Consider the following 23,682-nt stretch of genomic DNA (forward strand, 5'->3'; position numbering starts at 1 on the left):
CTGTCCTGGAACTCACTCTGTTGATCAGGCTGGCCTCGAACTCAGAAATCCACCTGCCTCTGCCTCCCAAGTGCTGGGATTAAAGGCATACGCCACCACGCCCGGCTCAGTTAGGGTATTCTTAAAGCAGTGTCTCACATGCTTAGGCTGGGCTTGAACTCCTGATCCTCCTGTCTCTACAACCGTGTGCTAGGATCATAGGCGTGTACCACTACTGTTGGCTATACTTTACAAGAATATTTTGCCTTAGGAAAATCATGAAGCTGTTAAAGTAGAGACAAATATAAAAGATAAGAGCATTTGTTTTAGCTCGAACTTATTTTGTTGGCTGGAACATATTCATAAAGATTTATTTCTCTCATTAAATATTTGATTACTCTCCGCTGTCATATATTTTGGAGAGGCAGGTAAAATGGCTGATTTGTTACTTCCCTTTATATTTAGCATCTTTTTCTTTCCTTTTCTTTTTTTGTGAAATTTATTATGTTTTAAGAACTTGCAAGTAAAATAACTTGCAGAAATTAACTAGACCCAAAGTTATACATTTGTTGCTTTTGCATTTACCGTCATTACTGTTTTGTTTTGTTTTATTTTAAACACAATCTTCTGTAGCCCAGGCTGGCCTCAATCTCTCTCTGTAGCAAGGGTGACTTGAATCTCCACGAATCCTCTGGATCAAGGATCATAGTTCCCTGGAGTTCTGGGATTATGAGCATGTAACATGGTTGTGTCCTACTGGGTTGAGCCCAGGACTTCCTGGATAGTAGGCAAACACTTTGCTGAGTTACATGTCTGACTCCAACTCTTTTCTTATCCATCCTCCTCCTGAGTAATTCCTGTCCAAGTTGAGTGTACAGTCTTCTTGCTATTGCTCCCTAAAAGAATAGTGTGGGTCATACAGGAAATGTCAATGCTGACAGTGGCCACATGAGTACGAGAACTAACTCGAGGCCTTGTGATTCTTGACATAAGTTTTTTGTATTTTCCAACTGTTGAACCTAAGTGTGTGTGTTTAAGGTTTTGGGTTTTTTTTTTTGGGGGGGGGTGCACTGTTGAGTGTTGAAGCCAGATCCGTGTGTGTTAGCCAAGCAAGTGTGTACATGGGCTGTACTCTGAATCCTCCAACCGTTTTGTGTGGGGATATACTGCAACAGAGACAAGGTGTCTTCCTCCAGCTGTACAGGGTGTCACCACGCGACTGACTGAGTTTGCTGGGGCTTTTCTCTTCCAGGTATAGGAGGGGTTGCTAGCATGCCGCCACTCACAGCTGTTGCTCCTGTGCCAATGGGCTCCATTCCAGTTGTTGGAATGTCTCCACCCTTAGTATCTTCAGTCCCTCCAGCAGCAGTACCTCCCCTGGCTAACGGGGCTCCTCCCGTCATACAACCTCTGCCTGCATTTGCGCATCCTGGTACGTGCCTACGTTTCTCTGGTTAAATGTGTTTTGCCACTGTCTAGTTACCACAGAAGAAGGGATGGTAAATTTCTATTTGAGTTCTCCTTTCCACCCAGTGTATGACAGAAAGGAAAGAAAAGAAATGCCATTGTGGGACAGACAGAGAGAAAACCAGTGGTGAGAGCCAAGGGCTGACTCGCCTTCCAAGGGCCCAGAAAGAGCAGCAGAGATGGGCAGTATTTGAACATTCTGTACTTTCATTTATCAGTTACTTCTGTTCTTTAACGTCCATGAGTTGTTAATACACCAGCCACAGAATAGAATTCCACAGTGAGGAAAAATCGAGCAGTGTTGAACAGGTAGAACTGGGCAGAGTGGGAAAGAGAGGCCATTAAGTGGCCAAATATATTAAGCTCATTCTGTTAAACGCTTGATTAATTGAAGGAAAGGATGTACTTATTTTGGATTCTGGTTTAGCTAATTTCATTTTGAGACTTTATTCAAAATCTTTTCCTATAATTAAAGCATCAACTATAAATATAGACAGCCTTGGCCTAACAAATCATAATGAATTCATAGAAGAATGGGATTCTTTTTTAAAAGCTATTGGGATATATCTGAGTAAATTCAGTAGTATCAGCAGCATAGGTTTTAGCATTAGATTTGTGTCACTATTGCTGTACCTGGGCAGCCTGCACTTAGGCGTGCGTGTATGTTCCCAGTGAGAGCAGGAATCTAATAAGCCTCTTCTGTCTGTCCGTTGCAAGTTGTAAATGTAAGGCTGCACGTGATAGCAGCCAACATAGTTCACATAACTGTTCCAGTGGTGTGAGCAAACCCACACACTTGTTCTCTTTTGTGCTGTGGCAAGGTGGAGGGTAGAAGCTATGGCTAGGGTCTCATCGGGTCAGCTGGGCATTACTCACAGCTCTGCCCCTCCCTAGCATTACAAGTTATCTGGCCAAGACTGGGAAGCCTGTGACTTCTTGGCTGCTACATCTGGAACTAATATTTTAGCTCCTTTGATGGTAAGAAAATGCCATCTTACTTGGAACAGTACCTACAAAATGTGATATTAAATGTTCAGTGAAGAGTAAAATTTTATGGATGTCAGCCTTATGCTCAGTCAGGTGATTCTCAGCAGAGCAAATAAATCTAGGAGTGTTTTTGGCAAGAAGACAAGAGTATGGGGGAGCAACCATGACTCCATTCAAGAAACAGCATATGGGGGAGTGGCCGTGACTCCGTGTTGGGATAAAGGAGGGGGCCACGGCTTCAGCGTTATGACTTGGTGTCTAGATGTTTGAAATAAGGGACATTTTCTTACTTTTATAGAATTAAAACTATTTAATACTTTATTTTTATAGCAGCCACATTGCCAAAGAGTTCTTCCTTCAGCAGATCTGGTCCAGGGTCACAATTAAACACTAAGTTACAGAAGGCACAATCTTTCGATGTCGCCAGGTAAGACTGCTTGGTTTTTGTTTTTAAATTTGTTTATTTTTTGTATATGAATACACTGCAGCTGTCTTCAGACACACCAGAAGAGGGCATCAGATCCCATTACAGATGGTTGTGAGCCACCATGTGGTTGCTGGGAATTGAACTCAGGACCTCTGGAAGAGCAGTCAGTGCTCTTAACTGCTGAGCCATCTCTCCAGCAAGACTGCTTGTTTTTAATGCAGTTACTTAAAGCATTATTTGATTTTCTTTCTTTCTTTTTTTTTTTAAAGATTTTTTTTTATTTATTATATGTAAGTACACTGTAGCTGTCTTTAAACACTTCAGAAGAGGGAGTCAGATCTTGTTAAGGATGGTTGTGAGCCACCATGTGGTTGCTGGGATTTGAACTCTGCACCTTTGGAAGAGCAGTCGGGTGCTCTTACCTGCTGAGCCATCTCACCAGCCCTTGATTTTCTTTAAATGAATTTTATCCATCTTAATTTTCTTAAAGATTTATTTTATGGTTTTGCTTGCTTATACCTATGTGTATACATGTATGTATGTGTACCACATTCCTGATGCCCATGGAGGTCACTAGAGGGTGCTGGAGCCTCTGGTCTTGAACGTACAGACACAGTTATGAACCCCTGTGTGACTGCTGGAGATCAAACCCGAGTCCTGCAAGGGCAGCAGTGCTCTAAAGCACTGGACCGTCTGTCCAGCCCCAGCCTTTACTTTGACCTTGTTTAATTTTATAGAATGCTAATAACACCTTTTAAAATTCTACATAATGTTATTATAATGCATCATTTATTTCTTGAGGATGACGAATGAAGAGCATGCCATTTTCCTAATTTTTTTACAAACAGAATTATGGCAGTACCAGCTGGGTACTGCTAAGAGGCAGAGAGAGCATGCCACATGTGAGGAGCTGTGTTCAGCAGCAGCACCAGAAAAGAAACAGAACTGGACGGACTAGAACAGACTCTGGGGAGCTAGGAAAGCCAATTAATGGTCTTGTATTAATCATTTTAAAGCTTATGAATTTTTTATATGAGATTTGAGCCAAAGTTGGTCTTGCTTTTAATACTGTCATAATCTCATAGTCTGTCTGCCTTAGTGGTAAAATAGTAGTAAACAGATTTTGATGAACTGGGTTATTCAGATTACTGTTCCCGATCACATACATGGCTCAGGTTGGAGAGAGTCTCTACAATCTCATGTCTTAGTAACCAACCATGGTTTCATATTATCTGTCTGTCATATGTTTCTTTTACTCTTTGATGTTTTCTACGGCTGAGATTTAAGTTCATATTCTTGTTAAAATTCTTCCTTTTCTCAAACTGGAGTTTCATGTGTGTTTAACTTTTCTCACATGGTTTTGAATTCTGCCTTAAAATTGCTTTATAATGCTAGGATGACTAACATTGATCATCAGCAAACAATAAGGCTTTTAGATAGTTGAGTTTTCTGCATGGGTAGTGATCTTTTCAATACTGTGAAGTTGTGATGATTTCATGATGGAGCTACCCAGCTTTCAGGTAAGGTGCCCTTGAGTTTTCAGTCTGCTTCTGCTCAGGAATGAAGTAGACAGCTGTTGCTTGATAACACTCTGGAAGAGCGAAGAGCATCTCTGTGCAACACCCTTTATCTTTGCAGTGCAGGGGCAGATAGTTAGCTTTTAGTAAACAGACGGGGTTTGGCATCAGCCAAGCATCAGTGAGACAGAATGAGAGAAGTGTTACAGAAGTACTTACAGCAGCGTCCAGCATGGTAAGTGTTCTCTTTATGAACTTACAGGAAGGCAGAATCTGTTGACTCTTGGGGACTTTACATAGAGAGTGTAACCACATGGACACCACAGGTGTTAATAAATGATGACAACTAAAACTTCAGCGTGTGCCTCAATCTTGATTTGGTGTGTGACATGATTCTCTGTAAGCATGGAAGGAGATTACATATGGAGCCTTACTTATCTGCCTTCCACGTGGAATGCCACACTCCTGTCTCCATTGTGTTGTTGAAATTACTTGACTAGCCATGAGACTCTTACAGACTGTCCATGTCAGTGTGATACTTGTGTGGTCTCACTGTTAGCAGGGTTACCTCAGGTCAGTGTTGTAGCTCATTGGCAAGAAGACATCAGTGTTGGATTACAGTCAGGAAAGCGGAGCCCCATGCCTGCTCCACTGCTCTGCCAGGAATTTAAACCTCCCAGCAGGAAATATCTGACTTCATTAACAAGTGGGTCCCAGGGACAGTGAGGCGGCTCAGAGGGTAAGAGTGTTTGCCTCTAAATCTGAGGACCTGGGTTCAATTCCCAGGACCCATGGGGCAAACAGAGAATCAACTCCTACTGATTGTCCTCTACACATGCTCCATGGTTCATGTCATATGTGCATTCTATCTCTCCTCTCTCCTCTCTCCCCTCTCCCCCCCCACACCCCTCAAGTAGATAAATAAATGGAAAAACAAAAAAGAAATGAGTATATTTTGACAACTTCTTGTAGAGAAAGGTAAAGATTTTGAAGTGTACTTTTAAAAGGGCAGTTGTCAGCATTGCTTTTTAACTAAAGGAGAAATTCCTGAATGCTTAGGAAAAACCTGGGCAGTATATAATGCCTCAATACTGGGAATATTTTCCATACGTTACTGGAACCTTTGAATTATTAAATAATATGTAGAATATGAGATGGTCATCTGATTTGTTGTTTTTCTTTATATCTGGGTAAAAAAAAGTTTAGCTAGTTTTTTAAAGATTTCCTGTGTGTGTGCGTGCGCACATGTGTTTATGTCCTGTAAATGCAGATGCTCTCAGAAGCCAGGAGAAGGTGTTGGAGCCCATGGAATTCTGGGCTGTGTGACATGGGTGCTGGCAGCTGGATCTCTGTCCTCTGGAAGCAAGCACTCTGAGCCATCTCTCCAGCCCCTGATTTACCTCTTGAAAGATGTCTGTACTGATGTGTAGAGGCACAATGACTGGCTTAGTGGCAGGATTTTCCCTTGACAGGGCCCTGGGATTGACCCCAACCCCACCAGGAAAGAAAAGGAAACACTGCTGACCTTAGACAGATGCATTTGAACCCCAGCAAGCTGTTCTCACAGTGCACCACCCTCTCCTTCTTCTTTCCCCACAGCGCCCCTCCAGCAGCAGAATGGGCTGTGCCTCAGTCATCAAGGCTGAAATACAGGCAGTTATTCAACAGCCACGACAAAACTATGAGTGGACACTTAACAGGTATTTACAAACAAAAATATTACATTGCTTTAAATACAGGTTGTTTCTAGATCCTGAGTCAAGAAAGAGTATTTTCCTGATGCCTTGTCTATTTCCTTACTTCTAGGTAGGGTTCATTGTCTCTGCTCTGTTGTGTTTTCAAGTACTGGTAACTCTATCCACATACCTTATTCCCTGCTACTTCTGTCTTCCTCCTGTCACCTGTTGGTAAACTAGAAAACAGGCCCGAACCCTTTAGCACCCGTGAGTGGGACAGCAGTAGAGAAGGAGCCGTGCACAGGGCATCCGAACCTCTCCAGTGTGCCTCTGCTGAAGAGGCTGTCTCTCGGTCAGACATGGAGGCTGGCTGCAGGGTACCGGGTGCGGAAGGAGGGGCTCTGCTGTCCTGGATATCATTTCTTTGTCTATGAAAGGAAAGGCTACGAATTAATTTCCAGGATCTCAGTGGGTTTTCTAAAGCATATTGATACTGTTATCCTAATAATATCTAAATAGTATTAGATTATTTTAGAATTAGATAAAAATTTCTTCGGATAAATAATATCCTAATAATATCTAAAACATATTACTCTTATCTGTCAAAAGAGTTGAGAAGCCTTTTAGGTAACTCCCCAAGTATCTATTGTGAGTACTTAAAACTACCGAATGGAATGCTATAAAAAGCATAATCTTTAATGAAGGTGATTGGAGACCTCTCATGAGCCATCCCGTCCTGGCAAGTGGAAGGGAAGGAGGGTGAGCTGTCTGGGCCAGCCAGTTTGCAGAGAACATGGAACAGCTTCTAAGGTTTGAGACCTGTCTCCTCCACTAGCATTTTATTAAGACATGATCAGGGTCGACTCTGGCATGATGCCAGTCAGAAAGGTGCTGTTTAAGTTTGTATGGGTGAGAAATTACTATCTTTACACAGCTAAGCTTTACCCAGTGGCGGGGGGTGGGGGTGGGGGACAAATGGCAGCTGGTGACAGAAGATACCTGGTGGTAGCTCATGGGCAAACTGCTTGTGTAGCCTGTGTGGGTTCATCTGTTACACAGAACATTTTAAGTTGTGGTTCTTTATACATTGCTTTGTATTGCTTATGATCATAATTTTTACTTCCAGATGAGAAAAAATGACTTTTTAAACAATGACTGGAGGAGGCCTTCAGGCTGCTGTGCTCTTGAACCCTGTCTCCATGACAGATACACACGTTCACCTAAGGGGCCAGAGAAAACACCGATCAGTTCTCTACATGCCACACTTTTCCAGAAGTAGCAGTGCTCCGTGTTTTTAGGCATAAATACACGCACACGTGCGCACCTTTGCAGGCACTGAAAAAGTCTTAGTTACTGTCGTTCTGAGAGGGCATGTTTGACACCGTGCTCCTTACACACTCAATATTTCTTTAAGAACATTATTGGTATTAGTTGGTATTGGTGGTTTATTGTGAATTAGCTTGGTATTCTTTCATGTTGGGGTGTATTTTTTTTTTAAAGTTGTTTCTTTTTTAAAGCTTTTTTTTTTTTAGATTTATTTATTTATTATATATAAGTACACTGTAACTGTCTTCAGACACATACCAGAAGAGGGCATCAGATTTCATTACAGATGGTTGTGAGCCACCATATGATTTCTGGGATTTGAACTCATGACCTTTGGAAGAGCAGTCAGTGCTCTTAACCGGTGCACCATTATCTCCAGCCCCAGAATGTATTTTTTATGAGTGATAGAGGTATTACCTATATTCTGAAGATATGGCCTAGACACTTGAATATAAATCCTTTCAAAAACTATAGCAAAAAGAAAGATTTGAAGTATTCCAATTTGTTCCAGCAAGCATGTAAGGTGTAAATTTTATCTACAAGCCAGATACTTGCAGTCATTAGTATGTTTGAACATGAAAACACACACACTTACAGCTTCTTAATCTGGTTCAGCAGTTTCAACCCTACAGGTGTAGTGGTTTTGTGTTCTGAACACCAGGCCAGTGACTTAGAGGAATATCCAGGCTGAACTTGACTGTCATCCGCGCCTGTGCTCACAAGTGTTGCCATTTTTAGTTTATTAGACATGATGATGAGCCTGAAAACATAGACATAGAAAAAGATTATTCGAACTGAGCAGGTAATAATGATTTAGGAATTTTTTTATGTATTTATGTAACATGTACATATGTATACACACATATACATATGTAACAACAATTAGGGAAGAAAAGGAAGGGACAAATGATATTCTAATGATATTATAACTCAAGGTATCTAAAAATACATTATACCAGGATGAGAAACAACAAATCAATCAGAGAGAGCGAATGCTATACAATTCTTTCAAGAATTGTACATACCCTGCAGCCTAAGTGACCCATGGCACAGCCGGCAGCAATGCCCATGACTAGTGCATGTGCCCTCATCTGTTCTGGTTGGGTCCCCATCAGTGTCCTCTGTTTTCACAGATAGACGCCTTGGTGTCTTCAAATTCTGGCTCCTTCGAGTGTGTTGGGATGCTAGCTGGCCCATCTGTAGAGTGACCCTCTCTTCCTCTGAGCATGTCCCGGTGACTTAGCTGACACAGCTGGCTAGACATACACTCCTTTCCTGTCACATAATCTGATGTATATGTTATCCCGTGCTTTCAAAATAACAAGGCCTGCAGTTCTTTGTGTAGGGCTGAGGCCGTGTGAGCTCTCCTTCATCCACGTGAGCACATCCACTGGTGTCATTCTTGCTCAGACTAGGTTTAGGCAGCCTTGTTGACAAGCCTGAAACACATATACAAACAATACTAAAGAAACTGAGCAGGTGATAATTATTTAGGAATTTTGTTACATATATACATAATGTAAACATATATACACACATATGTAACGGAGGAAAAGAAAGGGACAAATGATGTAACAATATTGAAATATCAAAAAGAGTACTTAAGAGTAAGTTATACCATGATGAAGAGCAGCGCACAAGCGATAGAGAGCACATGTGTGTGCGTGTGCTGCTACAGAGAAGGTCTGTGAGACTTGTAATGCTTTCTCCTCCTCTTAGAGATGGGTTTCAGTGCTGTGTGGTTATGCATCAGTTAAGAGTGAGAGCTCAGTGCTGTGTGGTTATACATCAGTTAAGAGTGAGAGCCAGTGCTAGGTCTCTCCGTTGGACACAAAGCATCGGGTCCATATAATTACATCTTTTCCGTGTGTTCAGGTTTCCTCCGCAGACATGGAGGCACGTAATCAAGTTTGTGGAGTTGAGATTTCAGTTGTCTCAAGAGCTTCCTGTAAGCGGCACTGTAACACTGATGTCCCACTATATGTGCATGTGCAGCTACAGAGAAGGTCTGCCAGATCAAGGCTCAATTCTGGCATTCGGTACAATCCTATCTTAGTTGTTGGATCTGTTTTGATGTTACAACAGGGGTTCCAATTGTAGAGATAGTTGTGATCTTACAGGGCAGGGAGCCATGAGCATTTCCGTGAGGAGTAAGATAGTCCACAATGTAGACTCGTCGACTACATACAAGTCCTCAGATAAGCATCGTGGGTATGTGTTGCCGGCTGCAGAGCAGTTGCAATTCTTGCATCTTTGACACTGTGTCCAGAAAGAAGCTGCTTCTCTGAGATGAGTGGGCACAAAAGAGTGTCAATAAAAGTATGTATAATTGCATGAGCAGTCCTGTGCGCCATCGTCTGCCAGCCGGTTTTTGGTTACAATCTATTTCATTTCAGAGGTAAGGTAACTTGTTGCACTAATATCAGGCAAAGACTGGAATTCAAGTCTCTTGGCTCCTGTGTAGATAGAGTCAGTTCTCCACAGTCACTGTGCACTGTGTGTTTGAAGCGGTTGCACACTAGCTCTGAGTGGAGAGAGCTGTAACAAGGAGGCTGCCCCCTCAGACTTTGTGGTTTTCATGGTGCAAGCTGTCTGAGTAGTGCTACAGACTAAAGTGGTCAGCAAGCCTTCTTTATTTCACAATGCTGTAATAACTTGAGACTCTTTACATTAGTCATAAAAATTATTTAACAATTAACTACTCCCAGCACTCCCGAATATAGCAGACTGCTTACCATTCATAAGAACCCCATCTGGAAGCCGCCTGAATGTCACTGAAGGTCTAGTGGACACTTGTGACACAGTATGAACTGCGCAGCAGTGAGGGCTCTGCCCGTGGCCATGTGTGCTTACTGAGCAGAGCTAGCCAGGGCTAACAGAAGCATTAGAAGTTGATTCTCCTCTCTAGGAGAGTCAAAGAGGAGTCAGAAAGACGCGCTTCTGGGTGCATTCTAGGTAAATGCTCTTTGACAGTCAACTTAGAAAATGAGTTCTAAGAAAATACATACATTGTTTGTGTTTGCACATGTAATGTGCACTTTTCTGCCAATATGTTATATGTAAATAACAGGTAAAAATATTTCCAGTAATAGAAATGGTAACCATCACCTGCTGGGAACTGTGCATGAGTGTCCAGCTCGGTGTTATGGTTCCTCACCTGTCACAGATGCCTGGACATGAGCAGTCCCCTCCCCCGGGACCTCAGCAGCTGGGCCTGCAGCATCTTGCTGGTTAGGATGCTTCCCTTCATTTGGGGACATCGAAGCCTCTGCTCCTGGCTATGCAGGAACACAACTGCTTCTGTGTTTCACAATAAGGTGACATTTGGAAACTAATGGTGATCTGAAGTTTATACTTGGGAAAGGAATCTTCCTGTTCCTTTGTCCATGAGTGTCGTCCATGAGTGTTCCTGGGACTACACCTTTGAGACAGTGCTACAGTGTGACTGTTGGTGCTTCCCTGACACTGGCCCAGCACTCATAATCTGTCATTACAATTTTTAATCTTAGAGCTAAAACTATTGTGTGCCAGGAATGAAGATGCTCATTATCTTAACAACAGAAAACGAATTTTGAAAGGAAAGTTGAAATTCCAATAACTTAGTGTGACCTTTAGCTACTCACATCTTAATGAATATGTAGTGACATGATTGGTATTTGTAATGGTGCCATTAGAGGACCTGCTAAGGCCTCTTCCTCTTGCCTTTGTATGATGACAGCCATGATGAAAGCAGCTGGTGGTATCTGAGGCAGAAGATATTCAATCTATAGGTATTAAGTCTCCATTTGTAAATAAAAGCCCCACACACAATAAAAGGAATAACCAGGCCAAAGGGACTGTCTATTTGCTGCTCTAGTCTCTGGTTTTTTTGAGACAGGGTTTCTCAGTAACTGCCTCAGTTCTCCTAGAATCCATTTTGTAGACCATGCCGTCCTGGGACTCACAGAGATCCTCCTGCCTCTGTGCCCCATGTGCTCTAGTCTTCCGTGTGCTCGCCCCTCACTAGTCATCTGGTCAGACAAATCTGACTCCGCTGGGCTTTCCTCCCTGCTGGAACTTCCTTTCCTTTCCAAACACTCCTGGGTAATTTGTGCAGAAAGAGTACGGTGTTGTAGCTGCAGGAGACTGCGGGGAACCTATGCGCAGCCTCTGGTCTCTCTCAGGGCATGTCCGATAACTCACCTCCATGTCTTTTCTCGGTTTCTGGTTAGGTCCCCAGGCAAGAACTATCCTCATGCAATCAAGTTTACCCCAGGCTCAGCTGGCTTCAATATGGTAAGGAAGTACAAGTTCTGTGGTTTGTATAAAGTAGAATGTACTTAGGGTGGGTTTTCTTCATGAGATTTGAGATTCAAATCCTTATTTAGAGAAAATGGAATATGCTCAGTCACTGCTTTTGAGTGACAGGGATAATAACACAACAAACCCTAAGAAGCTGAAATACAGTCTAACAGTTCTTTCTTTCAATAAATTATTTCATTTTATATGCATTGGTGTTTTCCCTACATATATGTCTGTGTGAGGATGTCAGATCTTGGAGTTACAGACAGTTGTGAGTTGCCACGTGGGTGGTGGTATTTGAACCTCTAGAAGAGCTGTCAGTGCTCTTAACTGCTGATACATCTCTCCAGCCCCTGGCTAACAATTCTTAACCCGAGGCCAGATTCCCTTCTCCCAATGACTTCAGACTAAACCTCTGTATTGTTTTACTTACAGATACTTTAAGTTTTTTTCTTTAAGTATAACCATTATGTCAGGAGTTCACCTAAATATTTAAGTAGTCATTCATGTCAAATTAGCGAGCTAATCTTCAAATGCCTTACATCAGCTAATAGTTTTATTTGTTCAAAGGAGTAAAACAAACCTATACAATATTTAATTCATATATTTAAATTTCTTTTAATGATTATTTGTGTGTGTGTGTGTGTTGTATACATATATATATGTCTGTGTACCAAGTACATGCCTGGTGCCCTTGGAGATCAGAAGAGTATAGTGAGAATTTTTTGTTTCTTTAAAAAAACACAGAAATATTATGGGAATATGTTTGTCTTAGTTATGGTTTTACTGCTATGAACAGACACCATGACCAAGGAAACTCTTATAAGGACAACATTTAGTTGGGGCTGGCTTACCGGTTCAGAGGTTCAGTCCATTATTATCAAGGTGGGAGAATGGCAATGTCCAGGCAGACATGGTGCAGGAGGATCTGAGAGTTCTACATCTTTATCTGAAGGCTGCTAAAAGACTGGTTCTCAGGTGGTTATGAGGAGGGTCTTATAGCCCCCACCCACAATGGCATACTTTCTCCAACAAGGCCATACCTCCTAATATTGCCACTCCCTGGCCCAAGCATATTCAAACCACCACAATGTTTTTCTTTCAATCCCAGGTGTGGGATATGGGGCTGCTTCAGATTGTATACAGCAGTTGACTATGATTTGCCTCATGCTCTGACAGGGGTGTGGTTTTGCCAGCTGCAGGTACTTTCTGCCCTTGTGTGACATTTGGAATTCTGAGGACTGTTTAGAGGGTATATAAATGCTGAGTCCATGAAAGGAGTGGTGGGTTATTGTTTGCAGTTACTCAAAGAAGAAACAAGAAGAAGAAGAAATTAGATAATCCTGATGGCAAAGATCAAACTTGTCCCAAGGAACTTGCTGCCCCTGGTCAGCAGGAAGTAGTCTAATGATAACATCGTCCACCCCTGACTTTATTCAGGGATCTCTTTTCTTTCCTCTCTATCCTTTTTTCCTCTCTTATCTAGTGTTAGGGGGATGAAAGGGTAGAAAAAAATGTGGAGAAAGGTGGAAAAAAGAACCCCCAAAGTCGCCCAGGACCATGCAGAGAAGAGCAGCAGACCCTCTGGATCTGGGGTTAAGAAATTCTGAGCCCCGCTCCGTAGTGCTGTGTCCTCCGAAAGAGCAATTAGTGTTCAGAACCGCTGAGCCATCTCTTCAGCTTACTCGCTGATATATTTTAAAAATCCCCTTGAATCTTTGCATTATCCTTTCTTGTTCTCTACTTGTTCCCCAAGACTTCCCAAAACAAATGAGGTAATTTATTACCTAGTTTCTATTGGCTTGACTTTGTTGTATTCCTCTGGTAGTGGTTAATTTATGTGTATATTTCCTATAAAATGACAATTGGATCTAGAGTGAGGCTTTGCAGTTTTGGCACTGTGACACTTTGGGACAATAATTCTTTATTTCGGGCTGCCCTGTGCATTGTGCAGTCCCTGGCTTCTACTCATTGAAGCATCTGTCCTGGTGGCCAACCTAGCATGTGTGCAGACAGTAGCACAGACAGTAGCACGCGCCTCCGAGGCACTGCATCAGTGTGAACCACTCATGAGAGTTTGCTTGGCTCTTTGCTCTTTGGGGTGAGACTAGTGATATAAAGTGTGTACTTCCTTTGAAATGCACAGTGTCCCTGCTGGTGCATAATAACTTCTAATAGGCCTTGATGAGTGTGGCCCCAGCTAGGCAAGTTTCCTTACATTTAAATGCTAACCATAATCATTTTCTACTACTGCTGCTGCTCTTCCTCCTCCTCCTCCTCCTCCTCCTCCTCCTCCTCCTCCTTCTTTTTAAGAATGAGAATGATTTCTTGTGAAGCATGCCTCTTTTAGTTGTGTGTTGCTGGTGGCCTGGAAATTAGGTCTGGTGTCTACTCCTCACATGCCAAGTCTTGGCATTTGATGCAGGGTGATACGGCTTCGCTACAAGAGACTACTAAGCTCATTGCTCCCCTCTCTTCTTCCCTTCTGTGTAGTAGAGTCTGCCTTGTCCTTAGAATAGACCAACTACTGAGTATTCCCTACCTGTGACCCATCCAGACTCTTGAGGTCAAGGGCAGCCAGCACCCCAGGGCCCTCTGAGACAGTCTTAAGATGTGCAGCTGGTTGAAAGTTTCTTAGGGCACTCTTGCACTGCTCCCACTCTTCATTTACCTGATTTCATTGAGGAGTCAGGGCATCGCTACTAGAATGATATAGGTTTTTTTTCACACTAAAAAAATACTTTACTTTTGGTGACTCTTACTTAGCCAGTTTATGGGGGGTGGGGGATGGGAGTTTTAAAAACCATTTCGTCTGACTTACCCTAAAGTAGTTTGTGCTGTTAACCTGCTTCTGAAGAAATGTTGTGCTCCAACATCTCCTGATTGTGATTGAAAAATCAGCTGTTTACTGCATTGGCTACTTGGACAAGTTCATCTTTGAGGCTGATGTGATGGTCATTGGATTGTTAGAATGAGGTGGGAGAAATGCCCCCCACTCCAGAGATGAACTTGAGACTAGAAAGATCAACTCCTAGATATGTATGGCCCCTGGGCGGAATCTGACCACTCCCATTTTTGTAGAGGTTTTATTGTAAACACAGACATGCCCATTCATTTATATGTTGTCCATCACTTCTTGTCAAGAGTTAAATTTGGTATGACAGGGCTGCTGTGTCTTATAGACCATGAAATAGTTTGCTGTACTATCTTTTATGTTGTCAGCCCTTTGTCTATCAGGTAGAATTTTAACACTACAAGAACTTAAGTATAATATGGTTTAAATGGTCTTGCAAGGATCTAGAAGAGGATGGTTACAGTTATAGTTAGCATCTGTCGAATGCTGAAGATGGTCCAACTGTGTAGAAGATCGTTTTTATCCTTCCAGTAGTCTGAAATAGCACTGGTTCTATAAGCTGGCATGCTGAAGGATTCTGTTGGCTCAGGATCAGAGTAAGGAAATAGAACTTGCAACTCGCTGGTGAATAGTAAGACCTCTGCATTTTTGTGAACTGGGTTGCATGAATTTTCTGTTGAATTAGGAACCTTTCTGACATTGATCAAGATGGGAAACTCACTGCAGAAGAATTTATCCTAGCTATGCACCTAATTGATGTTGCCATGTCTGGTCAGCCACTGCCGCCCGTCCTGCCTCCAGAGTACATCCCTCCTTCCTTTAGGTAAGTAACGTTTTATTCTTGAAAGAATTTTCCATGGATTCCAAACCTGGCTGTTTCCTTTGCTGGCATGAAGGTCAACTCTTCATGAATTGAAGGATTTATTTCAGTTCTCTGTTGAGCCTGCTCTCGCTCTGGTCTACTGTACTCCCTACAGCAGAAGCAATCAAGTACAAGACCAAAGCTGTTCATGTTTGTGCCCTCCTGTTACCAAAGCTCACCATAAATTGTAATCTCACAGTGAAGGAGAACCTGAGTGAGCAGACAGGTAGGACATCAGAGCTCACACCTGCAAATCACACACAGGCAAGAAGTAACAAAAATCCTGGTAATGTAGGAATTATGATCAGGAAAATAATTCTTAAAAATTGTCCTGGAATAAACAGACTCAGGAGATGTCAAGAGCACCTCAAGATATAGTCAGGAGATGCCTCCAGTGACTGTCACCCCTTCCCACATGGTAGTGTATGAATCCGTCATCCCAGAATGTCCCATTTACCTGGTAAGAGACAACTTAAGACCTGAGTTTATATGAGGAGTCCTCAAGATTTCAGGTGAGGCTTGAGCACAGTCTTTGTTAAATGAAGAGCCATGAAGCCATGAATATCAGCTTCAAGTGGCACTGGGAGCAAAATGCAACTCTACAGGCAGGGAATGGCAGGCAGCAAAACCTCGCAGCCGCAGGAACTTTCAGGAAGGCTGTAAAAAGAGTGAGAGATTTTGTTTTGTTTTGTTTCTCTTTGTTGAAACAGGCTCTCGCTCTGTAGTCCTGGCTGTCCTAGAACTCACCGTGTGGATCGAGCTGGCCTTGAGTTCTTAGGGCTCTGCCTTTCTGCCTTCCTTGGCCTTCTGAGTGCTGGGACTAAAGTCTGCACCACCACACCCAGCTGAAGAAAGGTTTTAAGGGTTGACAAGGTGCCGCGCCCCCCCACCTCTGTCCCACAGAGGTGGGGCAAAGACGACACATACGCCAAGGCAGGGTTTGAGCAGCTTCCACAGCTTCCCGCTGCAGCTTCCTTTATTCTCTCTACAGCTCACCCCAGCTCTCTACAGCAGTTCAGCTTCTCTCTCTGCTTCTCTCAGCTTCTCCCTCTGCTTCTCAAGCTTCCCCCACTTTATTCTGGGATCGCCCAGTTTATCCCCTTCCACCCTCTGCACTCGTCTCTCATCACTCATCATCCAATCAGCATTCAGCACGTTCTATACGTGAGCCCTGTACTCAGACAGGGTGGTGTTGATAGGCCAGTGACTCAATATCATGCTGTATGACGCTATGCGTCAGGCGGGCAGCGCATAATCACTCAGGTGCGCATAATCAGGTTTTTGGTAATCAAGCAGGGAATCACGGGGCTTGGCTCACAAGGCCGCAGCCACGGCCACACCCGCTTCCCACAACAAGGGTTAAGGGTATAATGTGACACTTACACATAAATGAGTTTATTTGTTTTCAGAATGACAAGTATATGTTGTGCTTAGGAGGGACTAAAATAGTGTTTCTAAAGGGAAGCCTCTGACCCCGGTTAGCTGTGCTGGTGCCTTCCTTGGGGAAGCTGGGAGTTCCTTCAGCATTGATTGGTTCCATAGACCCCATGGGTTGTTCTAATTGTCCATTAGCTTTGGGGAGCATGATGGTTTGCAGAGTGCTGGGGATCAGACCAAGCCCAGGACCTTAAACGTGTGCACATGCACGCACAGTAAGTCTCTACAGTAACAGTTTGAGCAAGCTTGTGAGACAGTCAGCTCTCCCTCCCTTCTACCCAGTGCGGTGCTGCCCACAGCTTTATGTGGTGCTCTGTCTTGCAGAAGAGTTCGCTCTGGCAGTGGGATGTCAGTCATAAGCTCTTCTTCTGTGGATCAGAGGCTGCCCGAGGAGCCATCGTCAGAGGATGAGCAGCAGCTAGAGAAGAAACTGCCTGGTGAGTGGCCCCTGGAGCTGAGTAGCTGAGGGAGATCTCTAGCACAAGGCACACCTAGTTTCTGACACTTGGTGGTTGCTGCAGCCGCCCAGAGGCGGGCGCAGGTGCTTTTGGAATTGCTGATGAGAGTGTTGTAATGCATCTTTATTCCATCCTTGAAGCGGGATCTGATTGCCTCCTGTGAAGCAAAACTTTTATAGGTGTTTTCTCTGGAATAGAGAACACTAACTGTACTGTTATGGTGGTTTCTTGGTATCACCAATGCAGCAGTAAAAAACGAGAGTCACCTATCATTTTATTTTGCTAACCAAAGGAACATACGGTGAGCTGATTTTTAAATAACCCTTATTTTAATGGCAAATCTATTACGCTATTAAGTTAGTCTGCGAAGACATGGCTCTGAATTATTAATGAGATGACAATGCTGCTGAAAAGCAGTTTAAATTTATTGAGGCTCTGTTGAAGTACGCACTTGCCAGAGTCACCTGGCTGCCATTTCCCTGCTCCCCTCGTAATTGGCTGCCTCAGGCATTCACCTCTTCCAAATGATTACATTGCTTTTCAATTTGGTTCAGTGATAAAATACTTGTTGTAAAATGACCTATGAGCAAGGCTGTGTGTTAAGTATACTGAGAAATTTAAATATCACTATGATTATATTCTCAGGAATATCATATTAGGTTGGTCGTTTTCTGCAACGTAAAAGTCTTGGTATGTGACTCAAGCTGGCCAATCTCACAGCAGTCTTCCTGAGTCTCTCCGAGTGCATGTTGGGACTGCAGGTGCATGCTACCACACGTGGTTTCTAGTAAGATTTAAAGCATAGAAAAACGAGTCACTCCAGAGCCCTGAGAACATGGAGAGTTTGTGTGTGCATGCTAAGCCTACCTGTGGTTGGCCATCATGGAGAAGAGTGTGGGAATGCATCTCTGAAGAATGAGTCAGAGGAGTGGGGCTGAGGGGACAGAAGTGTCTGTCCCTGTGTGAGACTGCCACACTCTGCTAACGGTGGAAATGAAGTATCGCCATCAAACACAAGATTCTCAGCTTTGGGATTGTCTTTTTCTGTTGGCAGTAAAGATCCATTTATGATTTAAACAGGATAGGACACTGTCAGGATATTTTGGCTTTGCTTTTTTTTCTGCAGTCAAGGACATCCTAGGGACCTGGTCAGTTCTGGGTTTGCGTTTGTATTGCATTATGCACCTGAGTTTTTCTTTGGCAATGACTTTCCCATCACTGGTGTCTCCTTTAAGTGACATTTGAAGATAAGAAGCGGGAGAACTTCGAGCGAGGCAATCTGGAGCTGGAGAAACGCAGGCAAGCTCTACTGGAGCAGCAGCGCAAAGAGCAGGAGCGGTTGGCTCAGCTGGAGCGCGCCGAGCAGGAGAGGAAAGAGCGGGAGCGCCAGGAGCAGGAGCGCAAGAGACAGCTGGAGCTGGAGAAGCAGCTGGAGAAGCAGCGGGAGCTGGAGAGGCAGCGAGAGGAGGAGAGGAGAAAGGAGATCGAGAGGCGCGAGGTGAGCAGTGTGCAGTGTGACTCCGGTGGCAGCTCCCGCGGCACCGTCCTGCCCTTGTGAGGTTTAGTGTATCCAGAGTTGCTCAGTCTTCACCATCTATTCCAGAATGTGTCAGGACCCAGTGACCAGCTGCTCCCTATCCACTCTTCTCCCACGCCTGGGAGAGCTAACATATATACTGTCTTTATTCGCCTCTTAACAGAAGGGGTGACTTTGGTGCCAGACCCAGATGTCAGTTCTTGTCTGTCTTGTCTGACTGTATTGCTACAAAAGCAGTGCCACCGTCCTTCCATGTGAGCCAAATACAAAGATGAGGTTTTCCTTATTAAAAAATATTTTGGTGGGATTGGAGAGATGGCTCAGTGATTAAGAGCTCTGACTGTTCTTCCAGAGGACCAGGGTTCAATTCCCAGCACTTCCATGGGCAGTTCACAACTGTCTGTAGCTCAAATTCTAGGGGATCTGGCACCTTCAAACATACACGCAAGTAAAACACAAACGCACATAAAATAAAAATTAATCTTAAGAGAATAGTTTTGCTATCATCTCCTAGTTAATGCTTTAGAAACAGTATGTAGCTGTTAGCAGCTTGTCGTTCAAGCAAATATATGCAGATACTAACAGGGTTTTATGTTCATTTATTTGGTGCTGGGGATTGAACACAGCAGGGCTGAGCCCATGTGGACATCACTAGTCCATGAAGATACAGAGATGGCCCAATACTCTGTCTGTCCTCCAAGGTGTCACAGTATGTCTGAGAGCTTGCTCCATGAGAGGTAGACACACTAAGTGCCATGTGCACTGCCTAGCAGTCAGTATAGACTAGGTTGATACTTTGAAACTACAGCTTTTATGTTTAAGAAGAAAATGCATGATTAGGAAGATGGGAATCCCTGGCTTTTAAGACTGGAGATGCTGTCTTAGGGTTTTTAATCACTGCGACAGAACAGCATGACCAAAAAAGCAAGTTGGGGAGGAAAAGGGTTTGCTCAGCTCTTATTCCCACATTGCTCTTCATCTCCAGAGGAAGTCAGGACAGGGACTCAAACAGGGTAGGAACCTGCTGCAGAGGCCATGGAAGTGTGCTGCTCTCTGGCTTGCTTAGTGTGCTTTTTTATAGAACCCAGGACCACCAGCCCAGGGATGGTACCACCCACCACATGCTGACCCTCTTCCATTGAACACGAATTGAGAATATGCCTTACAGCTGGATCTCAGCGGGGCATTTCCTCAGCTGAGGCTCCTTCCTCTCTGGTGACTCTAGCTTGGGTCAACTTGACACAAACCAGCCAGTACAAATATGTTTAGAGTATGCCCAGTGTGTAAATCTGAATGTAAAATGCTTCCAGATTCAAAACTCCACTCAAATAGTTAAATAGGGTGGTTAACCTGTCATGCCATGCAGGCACGTAGGATGGTCTCCGTCATCTTGACAAGGAACCTTCAACTTACAGGTAGCAACTTCTTCAACAGAAGAAAATCGAGTTTATTTGGTTTTGTCCTTGAGGATTTTAGTTTGATTTTATTAAATACAAAAATTCCCTTCCTCCTTGAGTCTGCAAACAAGGACACGTTTACTTAGCCCACTGTGCTTTCTGGGAGGTATGAGGAATGGGCTGGAGTGGGAAGGGCTCTTGTCAGTCCTCACCTGTGTAAGGTAACTCAGAGCCAGTGTTGGGTGAGCCCTGCAGTGGAAGGTGTTTTACCTTTAGAAGAAAGGGCTTAGTAGGCATTTTTTTTTTTTTAAAAAGCAACATTGCACAGTGTCAGAATTAAAGAATTAATAAGCTGTTTATAACCACAGGCGGCAAAACGGGAACTGGAACGGCAGCGACAACTTGAATGGGAACGGAACCGGAGACAGGAACTCCTGAATCAGAGGAACAAGGAGCAGGAGGGCATCGTGGTCCTGAAGGCGAGGAGGAAGACTCTGGAGTTTGAATTAGAAGCTCTGGTGAGTGTGGCTTGCCCTGGGTCAGCCCACACTGGGGCGTTGACCTCACACTCACCCTGTCATTTTCCTTTATTGAAGAATGACAAAAAGCATCAGCTAGAAGGAAAACTTCAGGATATCAGGTGTCGATTGGCAACCCAGAGGCAAGAAATCGAGAGCACAAACAAGTCTAGAGAGCTAAGAATTGCTGAAATCACCCACTTACAGCAGCAGTTGCAGGTGAGTCCCTGGCTGAGCTTGAATTACCCCCTTATTCAACAAAGGCTCACCATCTAGCCATCATTAGGCACGGGGGGGGGCAAGCAGGAAGCACCTAGGTTGTGTCTTTGTCTGAAAGGGGCCTTTCCAGTAAACCCACAACTGTACTGTCTCTTAACACTGCTCTGGGCGAGGTCCCTGTGGGCCTGAGGCTAGGGAAGAACCACTGAGATTGCCTTTTGGGAGCTGCTCTCGGCAGGCCACTCTCCACCTAAGCATAGAAGGGGTGGGCCAGAACAGTTTAAAATTTCAGGATTTTTTGTTTTGTTTTCTTTTACTTAAAATATTTATAAACATATAATGAGTATCTTAGGGAAAGGAGCCCAGTCTAAACATGAAATTATGTCTTACATGAATGACCTGAAAATAATCTTGTGATATTTTTAATGCATCTGCACTGTAATTGTCTTAGTTAGGATTTTACTGTTGTGAACAGACACCACAACCAAGGCAAGTCTTATAAAGGACAACATTTAATTGGGCTAGCCATTATCATCAAGTTAATTATCATTAATTCAGTCCATTATCATCAAGGTAGGAGCATGGCAGCATCCAGGCAGGGTGCAGGAGGGGCTAAGAGTTCTACATCTTCATCTGAAGGAAGGAAGCCAGAAACATACTTCTCATCCTCAGGCAGCTAGGAGGAGGGTCTCCAAGCCCACTCCCACAGTGACACCCTTGCTCCAACAAGGCCACGCCTTCTAACCGTGCCATTTCCTGGGCCAAGCATATGCAAACCATCACAGTGATTATCTGGTCAGGTACTGAATTCCCCACTTGAGGCTTCATGTCAATCTTCAAAGCATTTCAGATGATTGTGTTAGATGGCAAGTTTTCAGATCAGGAATGTTCAACTTGGCACCAGTAGGATATGGAAAGTGCCATAGAGACTAGGTGGTGACGGGAGGAGGGATCTTAGCAACATTTGAGCAGAGATCTGAAAGTAATCATGGGCTGAGCTCTGGGGATATCTGGGGAGCGAGCTCAAGACAAGGGAAAAGCAGTGACTGTCCGAGGGTGTCCCAGGCTATGAGAGGCGAGTTATAGCACCAAGAACCAAGACTACTGGCTGAAGCAGGTAGGAACCACAAGGGGCATGTTGTCCGTCAGTGGGATGCTGGCCTTACTTTGATAATTGCAGTAAGTTCGTGGACCAAGTGCTTAGGTAGGTACGGGAGAGTGCGGGCTAGCTGACTAGGTGGGTACAGGGGAGTGCTGGAGCATCTCTGCCTTCATCTTGACGGATGCTGGCACTATCCAGGTGGTCTGTCCGTGTCAGACTCGTCCTCTCGGCGTGTTGGCTAAAGGGTTTATTCATGTTGAGTGAGTAGGTTCCTTTTTCTCTAGGTAGCATTTCACCATTTACCCAGTTTTGGAGTTAAAAATCTTTTCCTACATTTTTACTTTTTATGTGGGGAGCATGCGTTGAAGGTGAGCTCAGGGGTGTTGTTTTCTCTCCTACTGTGTGAGTTCAGGTCATCACCTTGGTGAGGCTTCACCAGCTAAGCTGTTGTGCTGGCTCCAGTTTGGGAGAATTTGTGTGTACACACACACACTCTCACACACACACTCTCTTATGTTAAAGTTTCATTGCATTGATAGCTTAGTCTGACAAGACATGTCATTTTAACACTATCAGATCACACGGCCTTGTCTTGGGTTATTTCATACTGCAGCAGGGCCTTTGTGTACCCATGTAATCTGTAAGAGCTTCCTTTTCTAGCCTGTGTATCTTCCTTTCTTCTGTGTGCCTTCCTTTCTTCTTTTGTTTTCAATCTTACTACATTGAACAGGACCTCTAATGTATATATATATATATATATATATGTATCTTCTTTCTGTATACATGTTATGTAAGAAGTGAGGGCTTGTCTTGGGCTTTAGTCATGGATAGGTGGCTAGTTGCGCCCTAGTTTTGTTTGACATCTATTGAGGTGACAGAGGTTTCTTCCCTCTATTTTGTCAATAGGGTAATTCATAGTGATTGAATTTTGAACGTTTGAACAGGGGTCCATTCCTGACTAAGCACACTTAGTCATAGTGTATAATTTATAAACATTTTCTTAGTTTCTATTTGCTATTGTTTTATCAGGGGTTTCTCATGCACATTCATGAAGATATTGATTGGCCATTTTCTTGTGAATGTCCTCATATAGTTTTGGTATCAGGTTAATACAAGCCTCAGAACATAAATTAGTACTGAATTTTTTTCTTCCTACACTCTAGAAATGTTGATGTTGAAACATTTTGGTGGCAATTAGTAATGAAGGCTCTGGGGTTTCTTTGTTGCTCGACTTTTTAAATTGAAAACTTAGTCAAACTGGGCAATGGCACAGGCCTTTAATCTCAGCACTAAAGAGGCAGAGGCAGGTTCAAGGCCAACCTGGTCTACAGAGCAAGGTCCTGGACAACCAGAGCTACACAGAAACCCTGCTCAGAAAACCAAGAAAATGGGAAAAAAAGTATTCAGTAGTTAATAAAGCTATTAAAACTTTCAGTTTCTTCTTGAGCCTTCTCAATACTGTATATTTTAATTAGCTTGTTCAATTATCTAAATGATCAATATATATTCATAGAGTTGTCAGTCTGTAACATCTGTAGTGGTAGGTCTGTCTTCTTTCTTTGTGGCTACCATTGCACTCTCTTCCACTGGCTCAGCTCCTCCTCCTGCCTCCCTGCTCTCCCTCCTCCTGCCTCCCTG

General features: G+C 43.6%; 1 protein-coding gene across 6 annotated transcripts in view; it reads left to right on the forward strand.

Moving 5' to 3' along the window:
- Itsn1 (intersectin 1) overlaps positions 1-23,682 on the forward strand; it is a 184,505-nt gene that overhangs the window by 69,365 nt on the left and 91,458 nt on the right. For all 6 annotated transcript variants that reach the window (XM_029544799.1, XM_021209493.2, XM_029544802.1 and 3 more), the window contains exons 6-14: positions 1,232-1,411; positions 2,764-2,860; positions 5,977-6,077; positions 11,591-11,654; positions 15,200-15,337; positions 17,138-17,250; positions 18,507-18,769; positions 20,574-20,723; positions 20,802-20,942. In XM_029544799.1, the coding sequence (XP_029400659.1) occupies positions 1,232-1,411; positions 2,764-2,860; positions 5,977-6,077; positions 11,591-11,654; positions 15,200-15,337; positions 17,138-17,250; positions 18,507-18,769; positions 20,574-20,723; positions 20,802-20,942 (1,247 nt within the window). The remainder of the gene's footprint in view (positions 1-1,231; positions 1,412-2,763; positions 2,861-5,976; positions 6,078-11,590; positions 11,655-15,199; positions 15,338-17,137; positions 17,251-18,506; positions 18,770-20,573; positions 20,724-20,801; positions 20,943-23,682) is intronic.

The sequence above is a fragment of the Mus pahari genome, chromosome 12 (assembly GCF_900095145.1).
Source record: "Mus pahari chromosome 12, PAHARI_EIJ_v1.1, whole genome shotgun sequence".
Lineage (NCBI taxonomy): Eukaryota > Metazoa > Chordata > Mammalia > Rodentia > Muridae > Mus > Mus pahari.